This window comes from Grampus griseus (assembly GCF_964374135.1).
Source record: "Grampus griseus genome assembly, chromosome: 18".
In the NCBI taxonomy this organism is placed as follows: domain Eukaryota; kingdom Metazoa; phylum Chordata; class Mammalia; order Artiodactyla; family Delphinidae; genus Grampus; species Grampus griseus.
Window position 1 is genome coordinate 9,895,053 of NC_139012.1, and position 26,828 is coordinate 9,921,880.

Here is a 26,828-nt window from a genome sequence, read left to right on the forward strand (position 1 = left end):
CATCATTTCCATTCCCCAAATTGCCTCCTGGACTAAAATGGCTGCTGTAGCTCTAACTCTTACATCCATATTCCAAAGAGCAGGAAAGAAAAAAATAGAAAGTTTCTGCTTTCATTTCATAGACCAGTGTATATATATAATTACATGGTCAAGATGAGCTTCAAGAAAGGGAAAGAATGTCCTTTTTTTTGTTTTTGGTGGCCATAAAATTTTTCGTAGTTTGTAAGACAAGAGGAACAGATATGTGGAGACCCCTGCCCCTGCCACACTCCCCTAAGGACTTCACCCTAGGATTCATGGCTCTGGATATCCCACCATGTGCCTCACGTAGCTACTGTTACATTAACCAATCCAAATGTTGTTGTATAATTCAGGGAACTAAAGAGAAATGGACCATGTTTGCATTTCCTTCACTTTATTTCACACAAAGAACTGACCTTGAGAGAGCACTTTTACTAACAATTAAATTGATTCATTTGATTTTAGTCTATTGGAAAAAAAATCATTTAACAGAGAAAATTAGTCTGCTCCTGATGAAAGCAAATATGTGCCCCAGGGATCCTTTGCTCCATGGTAAAAGAGTAGAGGTTGCTTGTACAGAGGGTTCCTACCTTATGACTGGCGGGATTGCGTTTGTCTTTTCTCCTTAAAAAGAGACTCCCAGACATTTGACAGATACTTTAAAAGGCACTTATGCATGTTTGCATCTCAACCAATGTATGTATTCTCAGAATGAGCCTATTTATGATGGATGTGCTTGATTCTACCACTAAACTTACCTTTTAAAATTCATTCTAAAGGGAATCAGAATCCTGTAAATGGGCAGCTGAGAAGAACCATTTGTAATTGGCACCTTGGATCAGAGAATCTTTGTGTAAATGTGCACCGCCATTTTGTCATTTTAAAAATACATGTATGGCCTATGAATTTTGGCATTTGTCACTCTCCGCCTCCCTTATTTTATAGAGGGCAAGTTTTCTTTCTGCAAATGATCTACTACCTCTGTTACCAGGAGTTTGAAATTATAATGATAAATCCTAGGTAATGGGATCTTTGCATCTTCTCATGTTTCCATCAACAGTTACCCTTTTGAACACAGATGGGGTCAGACGAACACGAAGACATAAATATGACAAAGAAAATGTTTATGTCTGTGAGATAGTGAGCTCAGGCTGGAATAAAACAGTGAGTGCTTGTAGTTGGTGTCTTTTCTTAGAAAAATAAAAATCCTTAATTCTACCCTATTCCACCACACCCCTGCACATGTAAGGAAAAGAAAATATATATTAGTGGGAAAATATTTATAAGTGGTACATGCTTTCCAGTGTAGTATATTATTGATAGATAACTAATTTTTTTAATAAATCTATTTATTGATTTATTTATTTTTGGCTGCCTTCGGTCTTCGTTGCTGCACTTGGGCTTTCTCTAGTTGCGGCGAGCGGGGGCTACTGTTCGTTGTGGTGCACGGGCCTCATTGCAGTGGCTTCTCTAGTTGTGGAGCATGGGCTCTAGGTGCGCGGGCTTCAGTAGTTGTGGCTTGCAGGCTCAGTAGCTGTGACTTGCGGGCTCTAGAGCTCAGGCTCAGTAGTTGCGGCACACGGGCTCAGTAGTTGTGTCTCATGGGCTCTAGAGCGCAGGCTCAGTAGTCGTGGCACACGGGCTTAGTTGCTCCGCAGCATGTGGGATCTTCCCAAACCAGGGCTCGAACCCATGTCCTCTGCATTGGCAGGAGGATTCTTAACCACAGAGCCACCAGGGAAGCCCCTAGATAACTAATTTTTAAGGTGGTAGAATATGAGTAAGATAACCTACACATCCAGCAACCTGGATGTCTAATTCAATGACTGTCAGATTTTAGCATCCTGTACTATCCTGAATTTCATCATTTATGTCTTTTAAGCCAAAAGAAACTACTTTTTCCCTTCATAAATATGTATACATAAAATTTCTGCTGAGCAGATTAATTGTGGCTTATACAAGCTAATTTCACAAAGTCTTTTAAGTGATTTGTAATTCTCCTACCATTAAAATAACATTCCCGGACTTCCCTGGTTCAAGCCCTGGTCCGGGAGGATCCCACATGCGACGGAGCAACTAAGCCCATGCGCCACAACTACTGAGCCCGCAAGCCACAACTACTGAAGCCCGCACGCCTGGAGCCCGTGCTCCGCAACAAGAGAAGCCACCACAATGAGAAGTCCACGCACTGCAACAAGGAGTAGCCCTTTCTTGCTGCAACTAGAGAAAGCCCGCACACAGCAACAAAGACCCACTGCAGCCAAAAATTAATTAATTAAAAAAATAAAATAAAACAACATTCCCCTATTTCCCTGTGCACATTATATTATTTATCCTGAGAATATTTTTCTGTTGGTTCAGTGAGAACTGTCTACTAAATAAAGATAAAAGTTTACCACTTTTTGTAAAAACACACCACGCTTTGGAATTCTAATTTTCATTTTCTCTGAGATGTTATATATAATAATCAACATAATGGGGATAAAATACCTACTTTTAAAGTCTTGTGGAGAAGAATATTTGGGCAGATATACGCAAAGCATATGTAAGGCAGAAACGGCCTGATGCATAGCAAGTGCTCAATTAATGCAAGCTATAATCTTTATTATGATTATTCACTTAAGTTTGCAGTGCTAAAATGGAATGACTCATGTTCTAAATATAAAGCCATAAGAAGACAAATCTTTGATAACAAAGAAAACGTAAAAAGCCGCAGACAAAGTTAGAGTTCTTGATGTTCCATGTAAGTGTCTCTGACTCATTTCCCCTTTGTCTTGAAGATGTTTCACGAAGACTCCGCTGGCGGGTGGCAGCTGGTAGCTGTAGACGTCAACAAACCCCAGGGACGTGCCCCAGCTTGCCTCCAGGTGCGGTATGATGCCATTTCTAAAAGTCACCCCCAAAGGTCTTTGATTTGATTTTATACGAGGAAATCTACAGCTCTCCAAGCTCTAGATCCACCCAAATTTTGGGGCAATATTACACTCCATCCTGTATTCCCGGGACCTGGCATCCTTTTTAGATACACACTAGGGATCTGGTAAATTTCTGGTAAATGAACGCACACAGGTAAAAGCAGGCCAGTGGTAATGAATTGATGAAGAATTTTTTTGTCTCATTAAACCTTGTAAAGGTATTCTTCTGCAAAGGCCTGAATTGTTTGGGGCCGGGGGCAGTCAACATCACAATTCACTTACTTGAGTACCTCACCATGTACGCAGGAAGGAAATGTCTTGAATATGTAGTCTGTTGTTCTGCGTCTGCAAGCTCTCCGAGCAGCATGGTATAATAAAGGCACTTCCTTAACAAAGTGCACCTGCAGCAGACACAAGGCGATGGGATTGCAGGGGAGCCCAAAGTCCTGGCAAGTGACCGGAGGATGGGCCATGAGGTCTCTGGCCTGTGAACCTTCTGGACTACCTTCTGCTCTGAGCTCCCCAGAAAGCCTAATAAAATCCTTTTCTTCAGTGGACCACAGAGGCCTCTTCTCTTTCATGTGCCCCCTCCCTGCCCACCAATAGCAGTAACTCATTCAAAACAACATCACCTTAACAAGAGCGGCATCCCTGCCGTTCCTGGGCTTTTTATATTTCCATTTCCCTCCTCTTTAAGGGTGAAAACTCAAGCTGTCCCATGTTGGGAGCAGAAAACTGATTCTTCCTCCTGGAGAATTTTATTTTCTTCACCCTCTTTCTGTTTTCAGTTGTAAATCCTCTTCCTACAAGGGGACTGCTTCTTATAGTTTTTCACATCCCCCCCTATAATTTGGGGAAGGGTTTATCACCTGCTTCAGGATGAGAACACATCTTCTGTCTTTCTTTAGGATCTTTCTCCAGGTGGGGACTGGTGCATTTTAAGGATTGGTACATAAGTAGCAAAATACTGTCCTCTGAACCTCTTGTGTGGGCTGCATCTATATGGCTGTTTAATCATATAGTTATTTGTTTGTATCCATTAAAAGGATAGAGCAGGGGCTTCCCTGGTGGCGCAGTGGTTGAGAGTCTGCCTGCCGATGCAGGGGACATGGGTTCGTGCCCCGGTCCGGGAAGATCCCACATGCCGCGGAGCGGCTGGGCCCATGAGCCATGGCCGCTGAGCCTGCGCGTCCGGAGCCTGTGCTCCACAACAGTGAGAGGCCCGCGTACCGCAAAAAAAAAAAAAAAAAAAAAAAAAGGATAGAGCAGAAAAAGAGGAAGAGTTTACAATGAATACTGATAATGTTAAGTACTATTCTCTGCTTCTCTTTCTGTCATATATTGGATGGTGACAATGCTGCTAATAATTCAACTTCTGTAGCTACCTCTACTACTGCTATTACTGTCATAGCAATAACAATGACAACCATTGTAGTAGCAGCAGCTTCTTGCCTAAAAAGTACTTTTACTTACATTATTCATTAATCCACCAACCGATATTTACTGACACAAAGATGGTCCTGAGCAAGAGAAGCCCAGCCCCTCCCCTCGTGGAGCTTACAGCGTACTTCAGGCAGTGAGGAGAAAACCCAGCTTTGAACTAGCAATCACAGGAGTGATGGGCGTTTGGAAGGAGTAATGCAGGATGCTGTGGGAGTATGTAATTTGGAGTCCGCTCTCCTTGTCTGAGAGTCAGGGGAGGTCCTCGTGAGGTAGTGGTACTTTAATGGAGACTGAAAGCATGAGGCAGGGAGTGAGGAAGGGTGAGACTCAGTACAGCCCTGTGCTGCGGAAAGATGGGCATCCTCTATGGGCCTTTGTAGAGGTGAAGTGGAGACCCAGAGGGCCGCCTGAGTCTCCTGACCTCAGACAAACGGAGAAGCCAGGACTTTTACCTGGTCTTCTGGTTCCTGGTCCCATGCTCTATCTAGCTGAAAAAATATGCCAAGGAAACATTCATTTGTAATAGAAATCAAGGATCAGGCCTGTTAGGAGTACCAAATCAGGGTCTTCCTGTGCCCCAAATGCATTGCTGAAAATTTTAGTAAATGCTTGTTAATAGATGCCTCAGGGTTGCAGTCTGGAATTAGGAAGCGAGCCTCTATATCAAAAAGATTTGAGGGGCTTCCCTGATGGTGCAGTGGTTAAGAACCCACCTGCCAATGCAGGGGACATGGGTTCAAGCCCTAGTCCAGGAAGATCCCACATGCCACGGAGTAACTAAGCCCGTGTGCCACAACTACTGAGCCTGCACTCTAGAGCCTGCGAGCCATAACTACTGAAGCCTGTGCGCCACAACTACAGAAGCCCGTGTGCCTAGAGCCCGTGCTCCGCAGCAAGAGAAGCCACTGCAGTGAGAAGCCTGCGCACTGCAAAGAGTAGCCCCCGCTCGCTGCAACTAGAGAAAGCCCGCACACAGCAACAAAGACCCAACACAGCCAAAAATAATAAATAAATGAAAGAAATAAACTTATTTAAAAAAAAAAGATTTGAGATGGCAAGAGCTAGATGGCAATGAAGGTGTGATGGAGGGGCAGCACGGAGCAGGGACATAGGGAAATAAAGGTCGCAGAGGGGGGTGGATGTTAGGCTAGCCCTGTGTGGATGTGGCATCTGGGAGACGTGAGTATTAGGCATGTATGGTGGGTGTGGCAGCATGCTTGGTAAGTTGTATGGTTGATGGTACATGTGGTTTGAGACAATGGGAGAAGGAATGCAGACAATTCAGGATGAGGCTCCATGCAGCTCAGCATCCCATCTTTGGTCCTGATGCTTTCCAGAAAGAGCTGATCTGTAAGAGTACGGATGAAAAGTGGGATGGCCAAGGGGTCACCTCTTTGTATTGGGCATGACGTGAGCTGTGACTAAAGAGAGAGAGTACATTTCCACGTCTGGGTGAAAAATGAATTAATTATTACCTTATTAAAGAGAAAAAAAGTAAAGAAAAAGTACTGAAGATACAATGGTCGTGAAATACTCACTTGGCTCTTACTAATGATTAATGCTGTCTAAAACTAGTTAACAGGAAAATTTTCGTCTGAACCATACCTCACTCACTGCCTTGGATTATAATATCTCACTCAAAGACAAACTGTAGCATATATTACTCCTTTTTATTTTTATTCTTTCTGTTTGTTTTCTTTTTTATTGAAATATAGTTGATTTACAATGTTGTGTTAGTTTCTGGTGTACAGCAAGGTGATTCAGTTTTATATATATATATAAACATATATATACATATATATTCTTTTTCACATTCTTTTCCATTATAGGTTATTACAAGATATTGAATATAGTTCCCTGTGCTATACAGTAGCTGTATATCTATTTAATATGTAGTAGTGTGTGTATGTTAATCCCAAATTCCTAATTTATCCCTCACCTGCGCCCCCTTTGGTAACCATAAGTTTGTTTTCTGTGTTGGTGAGTCTTTTCTGTTATGTCGGTAAGTTCATTTGTATCATTTTTTTAGATTCCACATATAAGTGATATCATATGATATTTGTCTCTCTCTGTCTGACTTACTTCACTTGGTATGATAATCTCTAGGTCCATCCACGTTGCTGCAAATGGCATTATTTCATTCTTTTTTATGGCTGAGTAATATTCCATTGTATATATGTACAATGTATTGTATATATGCACCACATCTTGTATTGTATATATGTACCACATCTTCTTTATCCATTCCACTGTTGATGGACACTTAGGTTGCTTCCATGTCTTGGCTGTTGTAAATAGTGCTGCAATGAACATTGGGGTGCATGTATCTTTTTGAATTAGAGTTTTCTCTGGATATATGCCCAGGAGTAGGATTGCTGAATTATATGGTAGCTCTATTTTTAGTTTTTTAAGGAACCTTCGTAGTGTTCTCCATAGTAGTTGCACTAGTTTACATTCCCACCAACATTGTAGGAGGGTTCCCTTTTCTCCACACCCTCTCCAGCATTTATTATTTGTAGCTATTTTGATGATGGCCATACTGACTGGTGTTAAGTGGTACCTCATTGTAGTTTTCATTTGCATTTCTCTAGTAATTAGAGCTATTGAGCATCTTTTCATGTGCTTGTTGGCCATCTGTGTGTCTTCTTTGGAGAAATGTCTATTTAGGTCTTTCTGCCCATTTTTGGATTAGGGTGTTTGGTTTTTTGATATTGAGCTGCATGAGCTGTTTGTATATTTTGGAAATTAAGCCCTTGTTGGTCACTCTTTTTATTTTTAAAACGAGCAAAATGTGAGTGTGTTCTTCTAAAATGACTTTTAAACTGTAGAAATAAAATAAAAAGTAAGAGTTTGCTTTAATTTCTTCCAACTATCCTCCCTCATTCCACTTCCCAGAGGTAACCTAGCGGTCAGCGTTAGAAGCCAGTCTCCTAAGACCCTTTACCCCTGAATTTAAACATTATATCTCTTCTATAAAGCAGCATTTCTGCCTCCCAGAGGCCCTGTCATTTTCACATAGTGGTTCCTCTTTCTAGAACACTCTTCTCTCCCATTCAGAGTTCAGAATTCAGCTCAGATGTCACTTTCTTAAGGAAGCCTTCTTCATCCTCAAAGAAACAGATCAGGTAGCCCAGTTATATGTGCCCATATCCTCCTATGCTTTTCTTTTGTGTTTGTCATAATTTTAATTAAAAAAAATTTAATGGTATAATTTGTTATTTAATGTCTGCTTTTCCAACCAGAGGAAACTCCATGACAATAAGAATCATAACGGTCATGGTCAGCATGTGAAATAAACACATCTATGTTTAGAAATGTAATCTTAGGAATAACAGTTGAAAAGAATCAAAACCAATTCCTACCTACTAAAAAAGTAGAATTTATAGGAATGAAGCATTTGAACAGCTGTAATTAAATTGAGTTAGTGATTTGGCCATTTGTTGGAAAAGATTGGAAGAATGAGGTAGAAGCAGTATCTGAGATGGTAAACGAGTGACCTAATACCATTTGGGTATTAGGAATTATTGATTTTGTCTTGAAAGTGGAACTTTGTTTCCAAATTTGACCCCAAGTTTAAAAAGCAGAAATTTCATATGAAAACCCATATATCCTACTGCTTTTGTAAAATAGAAAGATCTGGCAACACAGGACCCTCACTCCCATGTGGTGTAATTGGCTGGAGCTGGGCAGTGGCCGCCGCATTGGGCACCGTCTCTCCAGTTTCCGGGAGTCTCCCAATGGTCCATATTGTTGTCCCGACAGCACTGGGAATGTGTGTTTTATTTATCCACAGATTCGTACAGTCACTTTTCTCAGAGTAGCAAAGTATTTCTCTTTGCCCATCACTCTATGGACAGAAAATAAATAATAAATTCATAAGTGCACACGTATATAAATACACACGTAAATGCATGCATGAAGGAAAACATTGTTTGCAAAAAGAAAGGAAAAATGAACATGATTGTAGAAGTGAGGGTGGTCCCTGTGTGTTTAGTACATGACTCCGGGTCTGCTTTTCTCATTCATTTTACCTGCTGGGTGTCAGGAGGCCTTTGTTTGGGTGACCCATGAAATAAGGTACAGAAGTGTGACTTTAGTTTACAAAGATGGCATAAGGGTAAGTAGTGCGTGAATTTCCATTATTCCCAAAAAGTCTTCCCATAAGTTTTATGTCTTCATAATTTCAAACTGTTGAAATCTTAACTCAGCATAAATGGAGACTGGCTCAAATTCTCTTATAAGTGAAGGACATTTAAAAATCATCTCTGTCCTTGTTTCAGGTGAAATTGCTTCACATTGGCTAACTTTCTTCACTGGTATCGTATCTTGTATTTTTACTTTCTTTTCTGCTTTCTGTATCCTTGTCTAGTTTATTGGTATGCGTCTATCTGTCTTCCCCACCAGCTATAAGTAATGAGGTAATTTAACGAAATATGATTGACTGATGTGGCTTAACTTTCCCCACTACTGTTAAACTAAATACATGATGTGACTGGTGCTTCTGTGATTCTGGGTGTTTGATGTATAATACTTTATTTTTTTCCGCTCTCTCTCTCTGTATGTGTGTATCTATCTACCTATCTATTTAAAAGACATATGTGTACATCTGTATATGTATATACACATTTTTTTACATTGTATGAATAGCTCTATCAGGATTTTATATATTCCAGTAAGCAGTGATTAGGATCTAAGCAATAGGAACAATTTTTTTTATTGTTTTTTATTTAAAAAAATATTTTTCCCCACATCCCTACACACATTTTACCTTATATCAAAAGTAGCAATACTTGTGGTATTTCTACCTCCTCTTTACATATGTCGATTATGGAGGTATCAATTGAATTAGGGACCTTAGAGATCTTCTCACGTTTTTACAGAATAATAGGCTCTATAGAGCCATTTATCTAGGAAAAAATAGGCACCTTTGGTCTGCAGTTTGAAACCCTACAAATTACATTCTGTGTTCTGAGACAAATTATAAATATAATTATAGCTATAATTATAATCATAATGGGAGTCATATGCAGGCATACAGGAAAGGATTCAATCTGGGGCCCTTAGGGTGGTCTTTTCTGTTTTTATAATGAGTGAGAATACATATGCGTGCACATTGAACTTCACAACCACGAGTTTGGAGCAGGTGGACAAGAAGAGCCATCTTACTGACCTCGTAGGTTCTGTGTGGTAAGCTCTCTGATGCCACTTGTTGAAATTTTTAGTTAATTCACTTAATGTTAACAGAGTTAATTTTGCTAGGACATTTTTCAGGTTTATTAATGAACTTCATACCACGTTTAATAAGGAAATTAGTCATGATCTAAATCTATGCAATTCCTAACAAATTCATTCCTAAGTTAAGGACAAGTAAGCAAATGTCCTGTTGCCCCTGAAACATGCCCCCCTCCACTTCCCAGTCATCTTGCCTGGAACGTCTTTCTGCATCTGTCTATCCTCACTTCCCTGTGCTCTGCTGAGTTGCTTGTTGTCTGGGGTCCCTCCCCTTCCTGCCTTCACTCCTGGCTATGGGAACATCACTTCCTGGCTGGAAGTGATGGAGAACGTGAATAAGCCAAACACCTCACCTGGTTTCCTTTTCTTTTTGTGCTACAACTGCCTCCAGCACAGACTGCTGGACTGTGCTGACACAACTCCCCTACCTCTCATGCCTGCCTCTGCAGCTGCAGACGTCCTTGCTTCATTCTGCGAAGTAATTCCCGGGACAGCATCTTTCCTGAGGGAGAATAAATCACCAATTGTAGCCTCTTAGAGAACAGGCTTTGGAGACAGCCGTATTTCAGCTATGCTACTTATACTATGACCTTGGGCATATTTCTATAAATTGGGGATAGTATATCCTTCCTTGGCTTGTGAGAATTAAGTGAGTATTTATGTCCTAGTCAGGAATTATTTGGTTGCAAGGATCAGACCATATGCTCACAGGGAGTGTTTATTGCGAGTATAATCAGAGCTGCCGGGGGACTGCGCTTTCTTTGCCCTTCTCTACTGTCTGTTTGGCCCACAGGATTTCTCATCTTTGTTTCTGTCTGTGCATTTGCCTCTGTTTTCTCACCATGCAAACTAGCTTCCTTCTTTTTCTTACGTTTTACCCAAATATGGCAGATTGTGACTGAGTTTGGTGACCTCCCATTTAAGGGTTCTAAAGACATTCATCAGAAGACATCCAGAGGCGAGTGTAGAGCTGGGAGAAGTTTCACCAAAATGGGACATTGGCCAGAGGCAGGAGGTCATGGGAAGTGAATGGAAGCAGTAGGTCCACTTAAGCCAAGCACTGGGCTTTCCTCCAGCACGAACTCAAGGTAATTTTCCTTCTTAATCCCCTCTGAAAACCCTGCTCCCATTTCTGTCTATAGGAGCCACCTACTCAGCACTCTTCTTCATGAGCTCCATGGGGTGAGTGAGAAGGGACACGTAACATTGTCCCATGGAGCGGGGGGACTTGACCTCGGGGTTATAACTCAGGGATCGCTTTCCCCAGGAAACTGTCAAGTCATACAGGACTTGACAAGTCTGTTAAAGGCTAAATAGGTTATTATGGTCTGACCTGAAGTTCAAATCACCTGTAAAATAATTTCTTTGGAGAAATGCCACATAGTTTGCATGAACTACTTACAAATGAATAATTTGTAAATTGGAGCCATTTGACAATATAATGTTCAATCATTTCCTCGCATTAAAAACATTATGAAATAATGTACTGATAGAAACACAGTTAGGAAGAATACCTCGGTATCCACTCTTAGAAATAATGATAGCTACATTTACGGACCACTCGCTATGTGTCCGGCACACAGCGTCTTAGAAGTTGAGGGTTCTGATCACCAATTCCAATGGAGTGGGGCAGGGGAGAGTTTTCTCACACCACCAAGCAATTTTCTGACACCAGCTGAGTACCCTGAATTCAGCCCAAAAGTTCAGGGCTCAGTCCTACAAGACTACCCCTGCCACCTCCTTTTCAGATGTCACCTGGGCTTCTGACCAACCAGCTCTAGTTGGAGGTTCCAATGACCTCCTCAGGTTTGAATAATTTGCTAGAGCTGCTCACAGAACTCAGAAAAATATTTTACTTACTAGATTACCAGCTTATTATAAAACAATGCAATGAGGGACAGCCAGGTAGAACAGATGGCACAGAGCAAGGTATGGGGAGGGGGCATGGAGCTTCCATGCTCTCTGAGAGACAGTCTGCCAACACCTCAGCATGTTCACCAACCTGGAAGCTCTCTGAGCCCCGTCCTTTTGGGGTTTTATGGAGGCTTCATTGCATGGATTGCAATGATTAAATCATTGCCAGTGGTGATTGCTTCAATCTCCAGTCCCTCTCCTCTCCCAGGACTTTTGGTCCCAACCCTCTAATCCTTTGGTTGTTGGCTCCTTTAGTGACCGGCCCTTATCCTTAGGTGCTTTCCAAAGTCACCTCATTAACATGAGAAAAGACACCTTTATCCCCCTCGTCATGGGAAATATCAAGGGTTTTAAAAGATCTGTGTCAGGGACCAGGACAAAGACCAAATATGTATGTATTGTTATAAATCAAAATATCACAGAGGTGTTAAATTACTTAATGATCATAACATCATAAATGTAGGTACTGTTATGATCTCTGTTTAACAGATGAGAAGTTTGAGGCACAGAGAGCCTAAGTAACCTGATGATGGTCACATAGCTAGTTACTGAGTGGGAATTTCCTCGCAGGCAGTCGACCTCTTGTTTTTAACCACTTCATCTTCATCACTGTATGTTATCCTACTACAGAAATATTTCACAGTTTGTCCATTTATTCACTTCCTCGTTCTGTTGATGGCCATTGAGGTTGTTTTTTATTGTTTTGCTCTTGCAGACATTCTAAGATCCTTCTTGCCCTCGCAGTCTTGTGCACACACGTAAGAATTATCTGAGTATATAAGTTAGGAGAACAATTGCTCGGTTCAAGGATATGAACTTAGGCTTTATGAGATGTTGCCTGATGGCTCCCCAGATGAAAGTGCCACTTTTTACTCTTACCAGCAAGAGTAAGAGTTCTCATTCTTTCACACCCTCGTCCACACGTGATGTTATCAGACTTTTACACCTGATGGCATGACATGATATATCATGATGTTAAATTTTAATCTCCCTGATTAAAGCCTATGGTTGTTGGGCATTTTTTCATATATACATAGACCACTTATATTTTCTATAGATTGCTTATTCCTGTTTGTTGCCCATTTACCTGTTGATTTTTCCAAATGATTTTCAGAAATTCTGTGAGATTCTAAAGGGCATATCACTTCCACCTAACATTAACATATTAGAAAAGTAAATCCAAAATATTAATACTTGACCTACGTATGCACATTTTACACTCTACCATCTTCAGGCCATAACGTAATCCTTTTATGTGGTGTTACCAAAACCATTTAGAAATTTTCTTTAATTTGTGAGTTTCAGCAAAGGGAAAAGTTACAATCAACTCTTTTAGCATCAACCGGTTAGTTATCTGTTTAAACTCGTTTTAGCGTAAGCAACAGCAGCGCTGAAGAGGTCACCCTAATGCACGATAAACAGAACACGGCTAAATTGGAACCTCATTCCTGGGCTGCTGCTGTGATGAGCTGTTTTTCTCCTGCCTCTCAGGTAGGAGATTTCATCTCTTGACAGTTTGACAGATGTTGCTGCACGGCTTTGAGCCATCTTCCAACACACACCCAGTGATCTATTATCTTGAAGAAAGTCAGTGACAAGAAAATGAAAGTATGCCTGAGACCCGGCCTCCTTAAGCTCAATTTCTCTCTGGTAACATCCCATCGTGTGCCTCCTTCTATAAAGAACAGAAATAATAGGCTTTTACCATGAGTAGGTCAAATTGTGGCAGAATTACTACTATAGTGTTTTAATGCTTTTTGAGAAAATTTCCATTGAAGGCGAAGATGGGAGGAGGGGTAGATTGTGTGAAATGTGTATTTCGAGTGACAAGGTGACATTCTAGGCACTTCTTAAATGTCTATCTTCTTAATAAACCTTCCCACAAACTGGCAGATAATTTCAAGAATTGATTGAGCCCAGGGGAACATAGGTTCCATGTACAAGCAAACCTCTTCCATCCTTAAAGACCCACGTGTGGCCCAGCTAAGACAGTATGGCCCAGGAGAACCTCGGACAATTGGCTAAATCTCCCAGAGACTCAGTTTCCTGACCTGAGAAATGGGGATAAAAACATCTCTCAGGGGTTGGTAAGAATTAGAAGTGAGGCACATAAACTACCTAGTGCTCTGTGTGGGATGCAGCAGGTCACCCAGTCCGCAGAGGTGACTGTCGTTACTATTAGCATATGGTCCTCTCCTAGCGCTGTTCACTCTGAGTGTCCTACTCACTTCCAGAAAGTCAGCTGTCATGCACACTCATGGTCCAGTGGTGTCACAGCCTTCCCTTCTCACTCTGCTTTCTGAATCTTTGCAGCGCATTTCTAACACGTTCCCAGGTGTTCTCGTGGAAACGTCACCCCTCCCCCACCCATCCCCACATAGACATCAGGCTTTTCCTGCACCTCCAGAAACCTGAACACCAACCTATAATGCACCCCTCTTGGTCCTCTCCAAATCTGATCTGTCTTCAATTCTGTCATTAATTCAGTCTTTTGAATTTCTCTGAATCATCCGCTCCACCCCATGCTAAGATCCCTGCCCTCAAAATCAGATCAAAGCTTCCACAGTGCAGTGATCGCTGACTCCTTGATTGTATTTGGTCAGTTTCTCTCTGCTTCCAGCTGCTTCCACTATAGCTTTCACGTGATCAGCGCTTAGCAAATATTTGGGGGGTTGTATGTGAATGTGCACATGTGTGTGCTTTCATGTACAGAACTACACAACCTCCCACATAGCAGACACAAATTCTTACTCTCCCCTTAAGCGGATGCCAGCGATCCCTTCCCAAAATACGCTAGTCTGAGACCGTCTCAGCTGATCACGGCTGGGCTCACTTTTGATCTGAAGTCAGCCAGCATCATCAGCTAGCTCACCAGCCCTCATCTCTGCTTCCAGACACGGCTGACTATTGGGATAGAGGGGATGACGGGGCCGGGGGCCACCATGAAACAGACCAACCTGTAGTGTTAACGAGGTGGCTCAGGGCTCCAAGAGCTGCAACAGGAAGTCACAACTCACAAGTATTTTCCAAGTCTCTGTGTATATCGCTTTTGCGATCGTCTCACTGACTGAAACAAATCACATGGCTAAGTTCAGAATGAGAGTGGGATGGGAGAGCACTGCCAGGGCTGTGGATGCAGAAGTGGGTTCAATTTCAGGCAATTTCAGGCTCTGCCGCATAGGCTAAAGGGAATCCAAACATCACTGGCTTAGTATTACCATCAGTCCTTAGCCGCATTTCTCTTCCACCAGGCATGTTTTTCTTCTTGTTAAAATCTAGTTCACATAGTAGAGTTTGGAGTTTTGAAAAATATTAACAGCAGTCATAGACATTTGTGTGCAATTTATGATTTAACATCTAGGCTTACTCTGACAGAGTGATATACTCACGGCACCAAGACACGAAAGTGTCTTCCAATCCCCTCTTCCTTCTTCCTACAATTTGACTTCTGCGTGTGTGTGGGATTCTCTTCCCCAACTTACTGTCCAGGAAAGAAGCAAACCAGTCAGGGCATGACAGTGGGCGTGGTTTTCACTGGTACCATAGATGGTCAGTACTTTCGTGGGGAGTCACTTGTGGATTTCCTTCTGCCCTATGGTTCTCCAAGGACATGCAGCAGGCAGAAAGAAAAAGCAGAGATTTTAAGGATATCTAATGGTTCTGTTTTCAGTATTGCTATAAAGATATTTCCTGTTTCACAGAAATTCTTTATATCAGACAGAAGTATTTTGTGTATTGATAGGAGTAACAAATATCCGATGTCTTCTAAATAAGGGAACGGAAATGGGAGATTTATTTTAGGTTTTGTGCCCTTGGTCTTTTACATTATGTTCTTGTTCCTATGCTCATGGCTCATATGCAAGACGGTTTCTGAGAATTTCATCTTGTAATTGCATTGTTCTCCAAATATGTTTATTTTGAAATCTAATTAAAACACAACTTTCTGAATGCTCAACATCATTAATCATTAGAGAAATGCAAATCAAAACTACAATGAGATATCATCTCACACCAGTCAGAATGGCCATCATCAAAAAATCTAGAAACAATAAATGCCGGAGAGGGTGTGGAGAAAAGGGAACACTCTTGCACTGCTGGTGGGAATGTGAATTGGTATAGCCACTATGGAGAACAGTATGGAGGTTCCTTAAAAAACTACAAATAGAACTACCATATGACCCAGCAATCGCACTACTGGGCATATACCCTGAGAAAACCATAATTCAAAAAGAGTCATGTACCAAAATGTTCATTGCAGCTCTATTTACAATACCTTAGAGATGGAAACAACCTAAGTGTCCATCATCGGATGAATGGATAAAGAAGATGTGGTACATATATACAATGGAATATTACTCAGCCATGAAAAGAAACGAAATTGAGCTATTTGTAATGAGGTGGATGGACCTAGAGCCTGTCATACAGACTGAAGTAAGTCAGAAGGAGAAAGACAAATACTGTATGCTAACATATATATGTGGAATTTAAGAAAAAAAAATATCATGAAGAACCTAGGGGTAAGACAGGAATAAAGACACAGACCTACTAGAGAATGGACTTGAGGATATGGGGAGGGGGAAGGGTAAGCTGTGACAAAGGGAGAGAGAGGCATGGACATATATACACTACCAAACATAAGGTAGATAGCTAGTGGGAAGCAGCCGCATAGCACAGGGAGATCAGCTTGGTGCTTTGTGACCCTAGAGGGGTGGCATAGGGAGGGTGGGAGGGAGGGAGATGCAAGAGGGAAGAGATATGGGAACATATGTATATGTATAACTGATTCACTTTGTTATAAAGCAGAAAATAACATACCACTGTAAAGCAATTATACTCCAATAAAGATGTAAAAAAAAAAAAAAAGCACAACTTTCTGTACATGGCTGATACAGTGTTCAGTGTTCAGTGCATGAAATTTGTTTACCACAAATAGGTAGGGTATTTTATTCACTCAAGCAGCGATTTAAAGAAGGATTTGAGTTCTGAGCTGTACTGTTTATTATCCAAATTTATCCTTATTGTGGCCTCTTAAGCCACAATTTTGATTTGTTAGATGTTTGCATGCAGAGTCTTCAGAATCTATAAGGCACTATTTTATAGGAAAAATTACTGAACAAATTAATAGGAAGAACTCCTGTGAAGTACATAAGCATTCATAGCACTAAAAATGAGACACCTTAAGACCTTTTTGAAAATCTATAAATTTTCCTGGTCCCTCTCAAGATCACTTGTATCTTCCACTTGATTTCTCCTCTTATACATTCGTACCTTCCCCATGAACAACTGACTGTGTCTCTACCTTTAAATACCTTTTCAAATACAGCAATAATAATAAGAGTTTTGGAGTGTAAGATGCCTGCTATGGCATCTATACTATTTAGACTCTATCCTGTTTAGACTCTGTACTAAATAGTCTCATTTATATTCATGTTCCAGCCTAGAGATGTAGATGTTATTACACCCATTTCCCATATAAGAAAACTAAGTCACAGAGAAGTTAAATCGGGTACAGAGTCAAGATTTGAACCCAGCTCAGGCTGCCTTCAAAATTGACATTCTTTTACACCACGGCGATCTTAGACCCTTTGGTGAGGAACAGGTCATCTTCAGCTTTCAAATATAGGGTTCCCAAACTTCCACCCTCTGTTAAATCACAGAGTCAGCTGCATTTTGACTGCCTGTTAGGAGGCAGGAGAGCATTTGCTTTGGACTCAAAACAAATGAGACTACTTTCTAAGTCTGTGAACTTGGAAATCGATTCATCCTTCCCTGCTTCTCCATAGATGAGGGGATAACAAATGCACCTTTTTCACACGGTTCTTGAGGATTAAATGAAATTTTTACACCAGCATGTGATATGCTTGGAAGGAGGCTTGGCACAAACCCAGCCCTCATATATGAGCTCTTATTTTGATAATACATTTTGTCGACGTCGATTTGAATTGAGGGAGGATCCCTATCCAGGTTTGGCATAGACTTCTGTCTTTGAGAGCATTCCTTTCACGGTAGAACTCAGAACTAATATGAAGAAAGGTGACCTTTCGTGTTCTTTATTTTTTTTTCGGTGGAACCCTTTGATCGGGTAGAATTTTGTAGCACTGGGCAGATATCTGCGGTCCTGTTTCATAGGAGATGATTTGAGCGGGTGTATGTCAAAATCACCAACAGTGCTTGCTTTAGTTTCCTATTGCTACTGTGACAGATTTCCACAAACTCAGTGATTTCAAACAACACAAATTCATTATTTATGGTTCTACAGGTCAGAAGTCCAAAATGGGTTTTGCTGGGCTAAGATCAATGTATTAGTAAGGCTGTATTACTTCTGAAGATTTTAGGGAAGAAACTGTTGCTTTGCCTTTTCCAGATTCTAGAGGCCACCCGCATTTCTAGACTTTATGAAAGAGTTTGTGCTGGTATCTTCATAATCCTCTCCAAATGGTTGAAAAACCAACACATACTTTTGTCTCATGAAGCCAAACTGGTTTAATTGATTTTTTTATTATTATTATTTTTTTTACATCTTTATTGGAGTATAATTGCTTTACAATGGTGTGTTAGTTTCTGTTTTATAACAAAGTGAATCAGTTATAAATATACATATGTTACCATATCTCTTCCCTCTTGCGTCTCCCTCCCTCCCACCCTCCCTATGCCACCCCTCTAGGGTCACAAAGCACCGAGCTGATCTCTCTGTGCTACGCGGCTGCTTCCCACTAGCTACCTACTTTACGTTTGGTAGTGTATATATGTCCATGCCTCTCTCTCCCTTTGTCACAGCTTACCCTTCCCCCTCCCCATATCCTCAAGTGCCTTCTCTAGTAGGTCTGTGTCTTTATTCCTGTCTTACCCCTAGGTTCTTCATGACATTTTTTTCCCTTAAATTCCATATATATGTGTTAGCATACGGTATTTGTCTCTCTCTTTCTGACTTCAGTCTGTATGACAGACTCTAGGTCTATCCACCTCAATACAAATAGCTCAATTTCGTTTCTTTTCATGGCTGAGTAATATTCCATTGTATATATGTGCCATGTCTTTATTCATTCATCCAATGATGGACACTTAGGTTGTTTCCATCTCTGGGCTATTGTAAATAGAGCTGCAATGAACATTTTGGTACATGACTCTTTTTGAATTATGGTTTTCTCAGGGTATATGCCCAGTAGTGGGATTGCTGGGTCATATGGTAGTTCTATTTGTAGTTTTTTAAGGAACCTCCATACTATTCTCCACAGTGGCTGTATCAATTTACATTCCCACCAGCAGTGCAAGAGGGTTCCCTTTTCTCCACACCCTCTCCGGCATTTATTGTTTCTAGATTTTTTGATGACGGCCATTCTGACTGGTGTGAGATGATATCTCATTGTAGTTTTGATTTGCATTTCTCTAATGATTAATGATGTTGAGCATTCTCTCATGTGTTTGTTGGCAGTCTGTATATTTTCTTTGGAGAAATGTCTATTTAGATCTTCTGCCCATTTTTGGATTGGGTTGTTTGTTTTTTTCTTATTAAGCCTGCATGAGTTGCTTATAAATTTTGGAGATTAATCCTTTGTCATTTGCTTCATTTGCAAATATTTTCTCCCATTCTGAGGGTTCTCTTTTCATCTGGTTTATGGTTTCCTTTGCTGTGCAAAAGCTTTTAAGTTTCATTAGGTCAAATTTGTTTATTTTTGTTTTTATTTCCATTTCTCTAGGAGGTGGGTCAAAAAGGATCTTGCTGTGATTTATGTCATAGAGTGTTCTGCCTATGTTTTCCTCTAAAAGTTTGATAGTTTCTGGCCTTACATTTAGGTCTTTAATCCATTTTGAGCTTATTTTTGTGTATGGTGTTAGGGAGTGATCTAATCTCATACTTTTACATGTACCTGTCCAGTTTTCCCAGCACTACTTATTGAAGAGGCTGTCCTTTCTCCACTGTACATTCCTGCCTCCTTTATCAAACATAAGGTGACCGTATGTGCGTGGGTTTATCTCTGGGCTTTCTATCCTGTTCCACTGATCTTCTGTTTTTGTGCCAGTACCATACTGTCTTGATTACTGTAGCTTTGTAGTATAGTCTGAAGTCAGGGAGCCTGATTCCTCCAGCTCCGTTTTTCTTTCTCAAGATTGCTTTGGCTATTCGGGGTCTTTTGTGTTTCCATACAAATTGTGAAATTTTTTGTTCTAGTTCTGTGAAAAATGCCATTGGTAGTTTGATAGGGATTGCATTGAATCTATAGATTGCTTTGGGTAGTAGAGTCATTTTCACAATGTTGATTCTTCCAATCCAAGAACATGGTATATCTCTCCATCTATTTGTATCATCTTTAATTTCTTTCATCAGTGTCTTATAATTTTCTGCATAGAGGTCTTTTGTCTCCTAGGTAAGTTTATTCCTAGATATTTTATTCTTTTTGTTGCAGTGGTAAATGGGAGTGTTTTCTTGATTTCACTTTCAGATTTTTCATCAGTATATAGGAATGCCACAGATTTCTGTGCATTAATTTTGTATCCTGCTACTTTACCAAATTCATTAATTAGCTCTAGTAGTTTTCTGGTAGCATCTTTAGGATTCTCTATGTATAGTATCATGTCATCTGCAAGCAGTGACAGCTTTACTTCTTCTTTTCTGATTTGGATTCCTTTCATTTCCTTTTCTTCTCTGATTGCTGTGGCTAAAACTTCCAAAACTATGTTGAATAAGAGTGGTGAGAGTGGGCAACCTTGTCTTGTTTCTGATCTTAGTGGAAATGCTTTCAGTTTTTCACCATTGAGGACGATGTTGGCTGTGGGTTTGTCATATATGGCCTTTATTATGTTGAGGAAAGTTCCCTCTATGCCTACTTTCTGCAGGGTTTTTATCATAAGTGGGTGTTGAATTTTGTCGAAAGCTTTGTCTGCATCTATTGAGATGATCATATGGTTTTTCTCCTTCAATTTGTTAATATGGCTTATCACATTGATTGATTTGCGTATATTGAAGAATCCTTGCATTCCTGTAATAAATCCCACTTGATCATGGTGTATGATCCTTTTAATGTGCTTTTGGATTCTGTTTGCTAGTATTTTGTTGAGGATTTTTGCATCTATGTTCATCAGTGATATTGGCCTGTAGTTTTCTTTCTTTGTGACATCCTTATTTGGTTTTGGTATCAAGGTGATGGTGGCCTCTTAGAATGAGTTTGGGAGTGTTCCTCACTCTGCTATATTTTGGAAGAGTTTGAGAAGGATAGGTGTTAGCTCTTCTCTAAATGTTTGATAGAATTCGCCTGTGAAGCCATCTGGTCCTGGGCTTTTGTTTGTTGGAAGATTTTTAATCACAGTTTCAATTTCAGTGCTTGTGATTGGTCTGTTCATATTTTCTGTTTCTTCCTGATTCAGTCTTGGCAGGTTGTGCATTTCTAAGAATTTGTCCATTTCTTCCAGGTTGTCCATTTTATTGGCATAGAGTTGCTTGTAGTAATCTCTCATGATCTTTTGTATTTCTGCAGTGTCAGTTGTTACTTCTCCTTTTTCATTTCTAATTCTATTGATTTGAGTCTTCTCCCTTTTTTTCCTGATGAGTCTGGCTAGTGGTTTATCAATATTGTTTATCTTCTCAAAGAACCAGCTTTTAGTTTTATTGATCTTTGCCATCATTTCCTTCATTTCTTTTTATTTCTGATCTGATTTTTATGATTTCTTTTCTTCTGCTAACTTTGGTGTTTTTTCGTTCTTCTTTCTCTAATTGCTTTAGGTGCAAGGTTAGGTTGTTTATTTGAGATGTTTCCTGTTTCTTAAGGTAGGATTGTATTGCTGTAAACTTCCCTCTTAGAACTGCTTTTGCTGCATCCCATAGCTTTTGGGTCGTCGTGTCTCCATTGTCATTTGTTTCTAGGTATTTGTTGATTTCCTCTTTGATTTCTTTAGTGATCACTTCATTATTAAGTAGTGTATTGTTTAGCCTCCATGTGTTTGTATTTTTTACAGATCTTTTCTGGTAATTGGTATCTAGTCTCATAGTGTTGTGGTCGGAAAAGATACTTGAAACAATTTCAATTTTCTTAAATTTACCAAGGCTTGACTTGTGACCCAAGATATGATCTATCCTGGAGAATGTTCCATGAACACTTGAGAAGAAAGTGTATTCAGTTGTTTTTGGATGAAATGTCCTATAAATATCAATTAAGTCCATCTTGTTTAATGTATCATTTAGAGCTTGTGTTTCCTTATTCATTTTCATTTTGGATGATCTGTCCATTGATGAAAGTGGGGTGTTAAAGTCCCCTACTATGAATGTGTTACTGTCGATTTCCCCTTTTATGGCTGTTAGTATTTGCCTTATGTATTGAGGTGCTCCTATGTTGGGTGCATAAATATTTACAATTGTTATATCTTCTTCTTGGCTTGATCCCTTGGTCATTATGTAGTGTCCTTCTTTGTCTCTTCTAATATTCTTTAAAGTCTATTTTGTCTGATATGAGAATTGCTACCTCAGGTTTCTTTTGGTTTCCATTTACATGAAATATCTTTTTCCATCCCCTTACTTTCAGTCTGTATGTGTCTGTAGGTCTGAAGTGGGGTCTCTTGTAGACAGCAAATATATGGGTCTTGTTTTTGTATCCATTCAGCCAAACTGTGTCTTTTGGTGGGAGTATTTAGTCCATTTACATTTAAGGTAATTATCGACATGTATGTTCTTATTCCCATTTTCTTAATTGTTTTGGGTTCGTTATTGTAGGTCTTTTCCTTCTTTTGTTTTCTTGCCTAGAGAAGTTCCTTTAGCAGTTGTTGTAGAGTTGGTTTGGTGGTGCTGAACTCTCTCAGCTTTTGCTTGTCTGTAAAAGTTTTAATTTCTCCATCAAATCTGAATGAGATCCTTGCTGGGTAGAGTAATCTTGGTTGCAGGTTTTTCTCCTTCATCACTTTAAATATGTCCTGCCAGTCCCTTCTGGCTTGCAGAGTTTCTGCTGAAAGATCAGCTGTTAACCTTATGGGGATTCCATTGTGTGTTATTCGTTGTTTTTCCCTTGCTGCTTTTAATATGTTTTCTTAGTATTTAATTTTTGACAGTTTGATTAATATGTGTCTTGGCGTATTTCTCCTTGGATTTATCCTGTATGGGACTCTCTGTGCTTCCTGGACTTGATTAACTATTTCCTTTCCCATATTAGGGAAGTTTTCAACTATAATCTCTTCAAATATTTTCTCAGTCCTTTTCTTTTTCTCATCTTCTTCTGGAACCCCTATAATTCAAATGTTGGTGCATTTAATGTTGTCCCAGAGGTCTCTGAGACTGTGCTCAGTTCTTTTCATTCTTTTTTCTTTATTCTGGTCTGCAGTAGTTATTTGCACTATTTTATCTTCCAGGTCACTTATCCGTTCTTCTGCCTCAGTTATTCTGCTACTGATCCCATGTAGAGTATTTTTCATTTCATTTATTTTGTTGTTCACCATTGCTTGTTTCATCGTTAGTTCTTCTAGGTCCTTGTTAAATGTTTCTTGCATTTTCTCTATTCTATTTCCAAAATTTTGGATCATCTTTACTATCATTATTCTGAATTCTTTTTTAGGTAGAGTGCCTATTTCCTTTTCATTTGTTAGGTCTGGTGGGTTTTTATCTTGCTCCTTCATCTGCTGTGTGTTTTTCTGTCTTCCCATTTTGTTTAGCTTACTGTGTTTGGGGTCTCCTTTTTGCAGGGTGCAGGCTCGTAGTTTCCGTTGTTTTTGGTGTCTGTCCCCAGTGGCTAAGGTTGGTTCAGTGGGTTGTGTAGGCTTCCTGGTGGAGGGGAGTAGTGCCTGTGTTCTGGTGGATGAAGCTGGATGTTGTCTCTCTGGTGGGCAGGTCCACGTCTGGTGGTGTGTTTTGGGGTGTCTGTGGACTTATTATGATTTTAGGCAGCCTCTCTGCTAATGGGTGGGGTTGTGTTCCTGTTTTGCTAGTTGTTTGGCATAGGGTGTCCAGCACTGTAGCTTGCTGGTGTTGAGATGGAAACCTCTGGGAGATTTTCGCCGTTTGATATTATGTGGAGCTGGGAGGTCTCTTGTGGACCAGTGTCCTGAAGTTGGCTCTCCCAGCTCAGACGCACAGCACTGACTCCTGGCTGCAACACCAAGAGCCTTTCATCCACACGGCTCAGAATAAAAGGGAGAAAAATTAGAAAGAAAGAATTAGTAGAAGTAGAAAGAAAGAAAGAAAGAAGGGAGGGAGGGAGGAAGGAAGAAAGGAGGGAAGGAAGGAAAAAAAGAAAGAAAGAAGATAAAGTAAAATAAAATAAAGTAAGATAAAATATAATAAAATTATTAAAATAAAAAATATTAAGAAAAAATAAAACAAAAAAACGGACAGATAGAACCCTAGGACAAATGGTGGAAGCAAAGCTATACAGACAAAATCTCACACAGAAGCATACACATACACACTCACAAAAAGAGGAAAAGGGGAAAAAAATCATAAATCTTGCTCTCAAAGTCCACTTCCTCAATTTGGGATAATTCGTTGTCTATTCAGGTATTCCACAGATGCAGGTACATCAAGTTGATTGTGGAGCTTTAATCCACTGCTTCTGAGGCTGCTGGGAGAGATTTCCCTTTCTCTTCTTTGTTCTCACAGCTCCCAGGGGCTCAGCTTTGGATCTGGCCCCACCTCTGTGTGTCGGTCGCCGGAGAGCGTCTGTTCTTCGCTCAGACAGGACGGATTTAAAGGAGCCGCTGATTCGGGAGCTGTGGCTCACTCGGGGCGGGGCGGGGGTGGGGGGGGGAGGGGCACGGAGTGCGGGGCGGGCCTGCGGCGGCAGAGGCCGGCGTGACGTATCGCCGGCGTGACTAGCGCCGGCGTGACGTAGCAGCAGCCTGAGGCGCGCCGTGCGTTCTCCCGGGGAAGTTGTTCCTGGATCCCGGGACCCTGGCAGTGGCGGGCTGCACAGGCTCCCCGGAAGGGGCGTGTGGAGAGTGACCTGTGCTCGCACACAGGCTTCTTGGTGGCGGCAGCAGCAGCCTTAGCGTCTCATGCCCGTCTCTGGGGTCCGCGCTTTTAGCCGCGGCTCGCGCCCGTCTCTGGAGCTCCTTTAAGCAGCGCTCTCAATCCCCTCTCCTCGCGCACCAGGAAACAAAGAGGTAAGAAAAAGTCTCTTGCCTCTTCGGCAGGTCCAGACTTTTCCCGGAACTCCCTCCCCGCTAGCCGTGGCGCACTAACGCCCTGCAGGCTGTGTTCACGCCGCCAACCCCAGTCCTCTCCCTGCGCTCCGACTGAAGCCCGAGCCTCAGCTCCCAGCCCCGCCCGCCCCGGCGGGGGAGCAGACAAGCCTCTCGGGCTGGTGAGTGCTGGTCGGCACCGATCCTCTGTGTGGGAATCTCACCGCTTTGCCTTCCGCACCCCTGTTGCTGCGCTCTCCTCCGCGGCTCCTAAGCTCCCCCGCTCCGCCACCCGCAGTCTCTGCCCGTGAAGGGGCTTCCTAGTGTGTGGAAATCCTTCCTCCTTCACGGCTCCCTCCCACTGGTGCAGGTACCGTCCCTATCCTTTTGTGTCTGTTTATTCTTTTTTCTTCTGCCCTACCCAGGTACGTGGGGGGGGGGGTTCTTGCCTTTTGGGAGGTCTGAGGTCTTCTGCCAGCGTTCAGTAGGTGTTCTGTAGGAGTTGGTCCACGTGTAGATGTATTTCTGGTGTATCTGTGGGGAGGAAGGTTATCTCCGCGTCTTACTCTTCCGCCATCTTCCCGGAAGCTTCCCGGTTTAATTGATTTTTCATCTTGGAGTTGAGGCATGGGGAGGTGGGCATCCATTTTTGTGATGATGTTTCTTAATATAGAGCCATAATATGCCAGCCAGTATTTGTTATATGTTTTAGTCAGTGATTACCAGCTTTTAGAATCATAAAATTGTGAATGCGTAAAACATTTTATAGGTCACCCAGTTTAACCTGCTACTTAGGAGTTTCCTCTACAACAGAGCTTCTCAAACTTTACTATCCACATTAATCACAGCTAAAGATGCAGATTCTGATTCAGTAGGTCTCTGCATTTCTAACACACTCCCAGGAAGCTGCTGGTCCAGGGACTACACTTTGCGTAACAAGGCTTCTGAGCATTCCTGACATTGCTGCCTTGGGGATGATTCTGCTATAGTCTCTTCTTCATATTTTGATAATTCTAACTGTCACATACAGAAATCAGTAGGTCTTGGATCAAAGCCAAACTCAAAACATGTGCAAAATTTTTCTGATGGTTTAAAAATATAAATCAAAATGATATTGCAGGGCTTCCCTGGTGGCACAGTGGTTGAGAGTCCGCCTGCCGATGCAGGGGACACGGGTTCGTGCCCCGGTCCGGGAAGATCCCACATGCCGCGGATTGGCTAGGCCCTTGAGCCATGGCCGCTGAGCCTGCGCGTCCGGAGCCTGTGCTCCGCAACGGGAGAGGCCACAACAGTGAGAGGCCCGCATACCGCAAAAAAAAAAAAAAAAAAAAAAAAGACATTGCAATTGAAGGGAATTTTTAAAAAGCTAACGTGTAGGCAGGATCTGAAGAGTCTTAAGTATATCTATAAATATATAGATATATATACATATATAAATATATATACACACATACATATATACATACATATATGTATGTGTAAGTTTATATAGCCTACATCCATATTAAATCATACAATTGTGAAAATCTCAAGTTATATAATATTTTGTGGCACTTACAACTTTAACATTTTCCTTTACATTAATTTTTATAACAAAATGAAAAATCACGGGGTATAAATTTGGACTGTCCTGTGGATGTAAGCGTGACTCTAAGTGTAATGTTGCCAGCCGTTCTGCACTAAGGAAGCCTGTAGCCAAGTTCAAACGTTGGTTTCATTGGATTGAGTTGAAGTGGTTTATGTAGCTAGCTCTATCTTTAAACCTAAAGTTACTGGTTTTATTATTTAAATTTGGCTACTGCACATACTGATTACCTTAATTCTTACTTAATATTTGAAAGTTATTACTTTGGAGAAAGTCAGCCGAGCAATGGTGATTATAGCGTATCAAAATCCATTGTAAGTGATTACTTTAATGACTCTGTACCAACAGGAATACGTAGACATTCAGACAAAAAATAATCTAATTATAATGACAGCACCAAAGTGAAGCTGTGACAGTTACAAAACCAATTTAAAAGTTTTTTGACAGCCATGGCTAAAAGCTTTGTTTGGACCTTTCAGTAATAACAGTTTACTTAAGACATAAATCCACAGCTAAGGAAAATAGAAAGTTGTGGCTTTTCTGTCATGCAGATGAAGTGGAAATCAGTTGAAATGTTTTTAATAGAACATTATATTGAAAAGAGTATAGAAAAGGAATAATAG

At 41.0% G+C, this 26,828-nt stretch overlaps 1 protein-coding gene across 3 annotated transcripts in view; it reads left to right on the forward strand.

Annotated features, from left to right (window-relative positions):
• NALCN (sodium leak channel, non-selective) overlaps nt 1–26,828 on the forward strand; it is a gene marked incomplete at its 3' end in the record, with an annotated part of 278,612 nt that overhangs the window by 78,984 nt on the left and 172,800 nt on the right. For 2 of the 3 annotated variants that reach the window (XM_082675905.1, XM_082675903.1), the window contains exon 9: nt 2,802–2,888. The exons of the other annotated variant lie outside the window; for it this stretch is intronic. In XM_082675905.1, the coding sequence (XP_082532031.1) occupies nt 2,802–2,888 (87 nt within the window). The remainder of the gene's footprint in view (nt 1–2,801; nt 2,889–26,828) is intronic. 3 annotated transcript variants of the gene reach the window in all.